At 41.9% G+C, this 8,318-nt stretch overlaps 1 protein-coding gene across 1 annotated transcript; it reads left to right on the top strand.

The window, feature by feature from the left end:
• The first annotated feature begins 1,187 nt into the window (after positions 1 to 1,187).
• LOC100776474 (uncharacterized) lies at positions 1,188 to 2,480 on the top strand. Its single transcript, XM_006573987.1, has one exon. It carries the CDS (start codon positions 1,188 to 1,190, stop codon positions 2,478 to 2,480), a length of 1,293 nt encoding a protein of 430 aa, XP_006574050.1.
• The last annotated feature ends 5,838 nt before the right edge of the window (positions 2,481 to 8,318 follow it).

Below are 8,318 nucleotides of genomic sequence, written 5' to 3' on the forward strand. Positions count from 1 at the left end.
ATGGCTGCTTTCCTTAAGCAGTATCAATACAACTGATCGAGGCCGTACCCGTATCAAATAAATATGAAAATGCAGTAACTAGGAAGTGATCCTAGGTCGTTTCCCAACGAGCAATGATAAACCAAATGTTCATAATATACTTGCAGTAATAGTAACGATTGGGGGGGGGGGGGGCTTGTTTGTTTTGTGATTTAAAGAACAGAACAAGTAAACTGGAATACGAAACTAATAATATTAAAAATGGGTTGTTTCCTCTGATTCAGAAGCCATTCTCTTGTCCTGGGTTATGGAGAATTCGTCCCTAACAGTCAACCACTTAATCCAACCCTATTTCAATTTACTAAGCGAAAATCAACTTAGGGTTGTCAATACGTGATTAGGCAACACATACACCAGTTAGCCCTTCGTCCATTAAGCATGAACGCAAGTTAGGCTCAGAGGCAATTAATCGAACATGAAGCGTGCACAAATTAATGTTAACGAATTTGGGTTAACTGGTGAAAGGAAAACTGCCAGGAAGCCACATTATAAATGAAACCTCAAAGAGAGTTGAGCTTCGTCCTCAAAAGGAAACAACACCAGAATATTTAGCCTTCCATAGATTCAAACAGAAAACGTAAATGAAACTAAAAGCAGAAACGTAAATGAAGCAAAAATGTAAATGAAGCAGAAACGTAAATGAAGGCAGAAGAAGAAACAAGAACGAAATTGTAATTAGAAGCAGAAAAATGGAAAATTGCATTACGTGAACAGTAGCATTAGAACCAAAAAAACGTAGAAACCATAAACCCTATGCTCTGAATAATAGTCTAACAGAATAGCCTTGCACAAATCCCAAGGCTGCTATTTAAAAAGAGTCACTCAAAGTCACTGGGCCCTATTACAATATTCTGGCCCAAAACAAAATAAACACTGAATCACATAAAATAAAATTGCAATCTCCTAATTAGAAATTAACTAAGGTAAGCGCTGCTTTATTTGCCCTCTTCAAGTCCACAACCAAAATCCAGATTAAGCCTAATGTTTCATTAATTCCTGAAATTAGATTAAAAACATCAAATTAGCTAAATGAGCCCAAATAATAAAACTGCCTAATTAATTTGACAACTAAGACTAATCAGTAATTAAAATGGTACAAAAAGGGTTTAAGAAATAGAAGAAAATGATGGCACATCAACAACACTGACATGGCTCCTGATAGAACCCAATTTCAAAACATGAGCAAGAAGGAGCATGAATCCTTTAAAGAGTATGCCCAGAGGTGGAGGGATTTGGCAGCACAAGTGACACCCTTCATGATGGAGAGAAAAATGATAACCATGACAGTAGACATATTGCAAGTGTTCTACTATGAGAAGATGGTGGGTTATATGCCCTCTAGTTTCGCAGATTTGGTGTTTGCGGGCGAGAGGATTGAGGTAGGCTTGAGAAGGGGAAAGTTTGTTTACGCCACTTCCGCAAGCACAAGCAATAGGAGGTTCGGAGTGGGTAGAGCCAAGAAGAAAGAGGGAGACACCTATGCTGTAACTTCAGCTCCCATATGGCCTAAATCCCAACAAACCCCTCATAACCCCACTTACCAATATTCCCCGCACCAACCAAATTATTCGGCCAACATCGGAAACCCTCCCAATCTGGCACCCGTCCAACAGAGATTGCCCACTCAACCACAAAGGCCTCCCCCACAAAACTCATTTCCCACACAATCTCTTCCCACCGAAATCACCAATCCCAGTGCAAGCACCAATCTGAGAAGGAATTTTCCAGCAAAGAAGCCTGTAAAATTCACCCCGATACCAATGTCATATGCTGACCTGCTACCATCCTTGATCAACAACCAGATGGCTGTAGTGAACCCCGGGAAGATCTACCAGTCTCCCTTCCCTCAATGGTACAACCCTAATGCGACCTGCGCCTATCACGTGGATGTTTCGGGGTATTCAATAGAGCAATCTGTGGCCTTCAAACACAAGGTACAAAGTTTGATCGACGTGGGGTGGCTGACATTTCAAGAGGACAACCCAAATGTAAAGACCAATCCTCTCACTGGTCATGGAGGCTCGGCGGTTAATGCGGTTGAAGAGTGGGAACCTCGGGGGCCGAAGCGGATGGAAGACATGTTAACCTCTAGGAGGTTCATTTTGGAAGCACTGTGCGAAGCTGGGATGATTCGCCTTGACGGGAACAAGGGGGACTCTTGTTTAATACATTTGGGGGCATCACACGACGTAGAGACATGCCCAATGGCGGGAGAATTACTACAAGGGATGATGGATAGAGGCCTAATTGAAGTTTGTAGCGCAAGAAAAGGGGAAGGGGATGTGTGCATGCAGTCGATTCATAAGAGCTCGAGTAAGCCCAAGCCATTGGTGATCCACTTCACAAGGGATGTTGCCACACATAAGCCTCGAGGTTTCCAGTCTGTCCCAGTTAAGAAGCCTACGCCTTCCCCTTACAAAAGTGATAAGGTGGTGCCATGAAAGTACGCCGCCCAAGGGCCTGACGAAAGGAAAGACACGACTGTCATACACGTTAAGGATGATCTATCCTCTACTAAGGTCACAAACATCTTCAGCACAAGCGGCATGACTTGTAGCGGACGAATCTTCGCAGCACTCGAGCCACTGGTGCGATCCAAAGACCCAAAGGGGAAAGTAAAGGCAAACGTGGAAGAGAGCGGTAAGGTGGGCTTGATTCTAAATAATGAGGTCCTGGTTGGAAGGTTTGCCAAGGAAGAGGATGACTTTAGCAAAAAGGAATTATACGCTGAAGAAGAAATCGAGTTCCTGAGAATCATCCAACAGAGCGAGTTCAAGGTGATTGAACAACTAAATAAAACCCCAGCTAGGATCTCTCTGTTGGAACTGCTAATGAACTCCAAGCCTCATTAGACGCTTTTGGTCAAGATTTTGAACGAAGCCCACATAGCACAAGACATATCTGTGGAGGGTTTCAGGGGCATAATCAACAACATCACTGATCGAGGCCGTACCCGAATCAAATAAACATGAAAATGCAGTAACTAGGAAGTGATCCTAGGTCGTTTCCCAACGAGCAATGACAAACCAAATGTTCATAATATACTTGCGCAGTAACAGAAACGATTGGGGGGGGGGTTGTTTCGTGATTAAAGAGCAGAACAAGTAAACTGGAATATGAGACTACTAATATTAAAAACGGGTTGTTTCCTCTGATTCAGAAGCCATTCTCTTATCCTGGGTTATGGAGAATTCGTCCCTAACAGTCAACCACTTAATCCAACCCTATTTCAATTTACTAAGCGAAAATCAACTTAGGGTTGTCAATACGTGATTAGGCACCACATACACCAGTTACCCCTTCGTCCATTAAGCATGAACGCAAGTTAGGCTCAGAGGCAATTAATCGAACACGAAGCGTGCACTGATTAATGTTCACGAATTTGGGATAACTGGTGAAGGGAAAACTGCCAGGAAACCACATTACAAACGAAACCTCAAAGAGAGTTGGACTTCGTCCTCAAAAGGAAACAACACCAGAAAAACTAGCCTTCCATAGATTCAAACAGAAAACGCAAATGAAACATGAAGCAGAAACGTAAATGAACTGAAATGTAAATGAAACAGAAACGTAAATGAACAGAAATGTAAATGAAAAAGAAACGTAAATGAAAGTAGAAGAAGAAGCAAGAACGAAATTGTAATTAGAAGCAGAAAATGGAAAATTGCATTAAGAACGAAAACAATAGCCTTAGAACAGAAGAACGTGGAAAACCTAAAACAAAAGCTCTGAATAATAAAATAGCATAACAGAATAGCCTTGCACGAATCCCAAGGCTGCTATTTAAAAAGAGTCACTCAAAGTCACTGGGCCCTATTACAATACTCTGGCCCAAAACGAAATAAACACTGAACAACATAAAATAAAATTGCGAAATTTCCTAATTAGAAATTAACTAAGGTAAGCGCTGCTTTATTTGCCCTCTTCAAGTCCATAACCAAAATCCGGATTAAGCCCAATGTTTCATTAATTCCTGAAATTAGATTAAAAACATCAAATTAGCTAAATGAGCCCAAATAATAAAACTGCCTGATTAATTGACAATTAAGACCAATCAGTAATTAAAATGGTGCAAAAATGGTTTAGAAAATAGAAGAAAATGATGGCACATCAAAACCCCCCATACTTAGCCTTTTGCACTCCTGGGCAAAATGAAACAAAGAACAAAATCCAAGGATATCAAAGAGAGACAAACAAAAACATTCACATATTTCTCAATGAACATCAAGGAATGAAAGGAATGGGTAACATCTAACATAAGGAGATCCAAAAAGTCAAGACATTCATGAAAATCATCCAAGCAACCCAATCATGGCAAAATAGTTAATCAGCTGAAGAATGAAAAGTGATAAAGCCTCACAAGATATACACTCTATCTCTCAAGTGTCTAGGCTACTATTTACCCTCAAAGCACCCATGAAAGCAAACACCACATAAACTTGGCAAGATTCTAAAATTGACAATCAACCCATAAACACAAGCACATGAGGATCAAAAGGTCTTTTAAGGTTGTAATGGGGCCAAGGACAAGGTATGGAAAAATATGGAATAAGTGGCTAAATCCCAAAGGAATAGAGGAGCAATGGGGAATAAGTGCATATTAAGAAAAAATAAGAAAATAAAAAGAAGTAAAGATAAAATTTAAACATAAAGAGTAGAACCAAGAGTTTCATCATTCTTGTGCCATTTAAGATCTTATTCACTCAACTTTATTGCTTTTCTTTTTCTTTTTTCGAATTTTTTCTTTTTCTTTTTTTTTTTTGCTCTATAGCCTTTGAGAAACAACATTTCATTCAGCATGTCCAACATTTAACCAATATACAATGTACATCAAGTATGGCCCAAAATACATCATGAAGCATAGCCAACAAAACAAGTTATCCAATGAAACAAAAACCCCCACACTTATTCCCAAAACAATTCCAAAGCTCCAAAATGAGTTTGCTCCCTATTGTTGGGCCTAGGCCTTAGGGTTTGCTCCCTGTTTGGGCATGTCTTTTGTTCCCATGAAAATATAAATACACAATCCTTATTCATTTGATCTTGCACTTTCGTCTATTTTCATTTGTTCTGCATATTTATTTTTGTTGCGATTAAATGATACAGATCCAACAATGAGTCCTGTGAAAGTAGTGATATCGAGGACCCAGATGTTGATTTTGAGCAACTAATAATTCAAGCTGAGGAGGGGGAAGATGAGGATTGGGGGCTTCCTTTAGAGATGAAAAGGATGGTCAAGCAAGAAGACAGGGAAGTGAAGCCACACCAAGAGGAAATGAAAGTCGTAAACTTAGGTGTTGGCGAAGAAAGAAAGGAGGTCAAGGTTGGCATTGACATGTCCGTAAAGGTCCGAGATGAGTTGGTAGCTCTGCTGCAAGACTACCAAGATATCTTCGCTTGGTCCTACCAAGATATGCTTGGTTTGAGTCTCGATATCGTACAACATAGATTACCTCTAAATCCCGAGTGTTCCTCTGTAAAGCAAAAGCTGAGGAGGATGAAGCCCGAGATGTCCCTGAAGATAAAAGAAGAGGTGAAAAAGCAATTTGACGCTAGCTTCTTGGCTATTGCTCGATACCTGAAATGGGTCGCCAATATCGTGCCAGTCCTTAAAAAGGATGGAAAGGTGCGAATGTGTGTGGACTATTGGGATCTAAACCGAGCTAGTCCCAAGGATAACTTTCCTTTGCCGCACATCGATATACTCATAGATAACATGAACAATTTTGCCCTGTTTTACTTCATGGATGGGTTCTTGGGCTATAATCAAATAAAGATGGCACCAGAGGACATGGAGAAGATGACCTTCGTCACCCTGTGGGGAACTTTCTGCTACAAAGTGATGTCTTTTGGGCTCAAGAACGCTGGGGCAACTTACCAGCGAGCTATGGTAGTGTTATTCCATGACATGATGCACAAAGAGATTGAGGTCTACGTGGATAACACGATTGCCAAGTCAAAGACCGAGGAGGAACACCTTGTCAACTTATGAAAGTTGTTCAAAAGGCTGGGTAAATACCGATTAAGGTTAAATCCCGCAAAGTGCACTTTCGGGGTCAAATCTGGAAAGTTGCTTGATTTTATCGTGAGCCAGAAAGGGATAGAGGTAGACCTAGACAAAGTGAAGGCCATCCTTGAAATGCTCAAGCCACGCACCAAGAAGCAGGTCTAAGGTTTCCTAAGATGATTGAACTACATAGCGAGGTTCATATCATAGCTGACCGCCACTTGTGAGCCTCTCTTCAAGCTATTGCGAAAGAACCAGTCTGTTCAATGGGACGATGACTGTCAAGTGGCGTTCGAATGGATTAAGCGGTGCCTCATGAATCTTCCTGTGCTTGTGCCACTGGTGCCCAGAAGACCCCTTATGCTGTATATGACTGTGTTGGATGAGTCAATGGGGTGTGTGTTGGGGCAACATGATGAGTCCAGAAAGAAGGAACGGGCCGTCTATTACTTAAGCAAGAAGTTCACGACGTGTGAAATGAATTACTCTTTGCTCGAAAGGACATGTTGTGCCCTGGTGTGGGCAGCTCACCGTTTAAGGCAGTACAAGTTGAACTGCACCACTTGGCTGGTGTCCAAAATGGACCCAGTCAAGTACATTTTTGAGAAACCCGCTCTCACTGGACGGATCGCTCGGTGGTAGGTTCTACTATCAGAATTTGAAATTGTTTATGTCACTCAAAAGGCGATAAAGGGGAGTGCCTTGGTAGATTACTTGGCTCAACAGCCCATCAAAGACTACCAGCCTATGCATCCAGAATTCCCTGATGAGAACATCATAACCTTGTTCTAGGAGGAAGTAGAGTATGAGGATAGGGACAAATGGATTGTGTGGTTTGATGGCTCGTCTAATGCACTAGGCCATGGAGTTGGGGTAGTTTTGGTTTCCCCCGATGAACAATATATACCTTTCATGGCTAGGTTAGGTTTTGACTGCACAAACAACATAGCTAAGTATGAGGCGTGCACCCTTGGGATCCAAGCGGCAATTGACTCCAAGGTCAAGTTGCTCAAGGTATATGGGGACTCAGCCTTGGTAATCCACCAGTTAAGAGGGGAATGAGAGACCGAGGATCATAAGTTGGTGCCTTACCAGGCCTACATGGTGTTGCTTCAATGTGTGGATGCCAGGGAGGCTGAGCAAATGCTGGTAGAGGTGCATGAGGGATCCTTTGGAACGCATGCTAATGGACATGCCATGGCCTGAAAGATTCTAAGAGCAGGGTATTACTGGCTCACTATGGAGAATGATTGTTGCATCCATGTGAGGAAATTCCACAAGTGCCAGGCCTTTGCTGATAATGTCAATGCTCTGCCCATACCTTTGAACATCTTGGCAGCACCTTGGCCATTCTCTATGTGGGGTATAGACGTGATCAGAGCTATTGAGCCCAAGGATTTAAATGGACATCGCTTCATCTTAGTCGCCATTGACTACTTCACCAAATGGGTCAAAGCAGCCTCGTACGCTAGTGTGACTAGAAGTGATGCAATCCTACCCCGCAAGGGCATTGGATAAAAGACTCCAAGTAGATTGGGCCAGAGATCCAAGGGAAGGCCCTAGGGTTCTCATGAGCCTTAGGGTAGATTTCGAGCCCATGGGCTAAGTATGAGCCCACTTATCTTTGTAAATATTAGAATAGGTTTTTCCTTCGTTTGGGCCTTGTATTTTGGCCATTCTAGTAGTATAGGGTTTTAGCCTTGTATTTCGAGGCATTTTGAGTAGTCTTTGTAGTAAGGACTTTTTTTGTATTTTCATGTTTTTTGGCATAGGGGTGAGCTTAGCTATTATAGGGGGTGTGTAGCTAAGCTCTAGCTTCTCATCTCAAGGAGGTGAGCTTAGCTATTAGAGAGGTATGTGTAGCTAAGCTCTAGCTTCTTTAGGAATCTTCTTAAGGAAGCTTCTCAAGGAGGTGAGCTTAGTTATGAGAGGGGTGTGTGTAGCTAAGTTCTAGCTTCTCAAGGAAGTTTTCTCAAAGAAGCTTCTCAAGGAAGTTTTCTTAAGAAAGCTTCTCAAGGAAGCTACCTAGTCTATAAATAGAAGCATGTGTAACACTTGTTGTAACTTTGATGAATGAGAGTCTTGTGAGACATACTTCAAAGTTCCACTTCTCTCCCTCTTTTATTCCTTTAATTTCGTGCTCACCCCTCTCTCTTTCTCTCCCTCTTTCTTTTCCTCCATTGAAGCATCCTTCCAAGCTTCTTATCCAAGGCTCATCTTGGTGGTGAAGCTCCTTCTTCCATGGCTTATTCCCTAGTGGATGGCGCCTCCT

The sequence above is a fragment of the Glycine max genome, chromosome 1, assembly GCF_000004515.6.
Source record: "Glycine max cultivar Williams 82 chromosome 1, Glycine_max_v4.0, whole genome shotgun sequence".
NCBI classification, from domain to species: Eukaryota; Viridiplantae; Streptophyta; class Magnoliopsida; order Fabales; family Fabaceae; genus Glycine; species Glycine max.

Excerpts from the sequence above, each read along its gene's own strand:
- LOC100776474 (XM_006573987.1), top strand. The coding sequence starts at position 1,188 with ATGGCTCCTGATAGAACCCAATTTCAAAACATGAGCAAGAAGGAGCAT.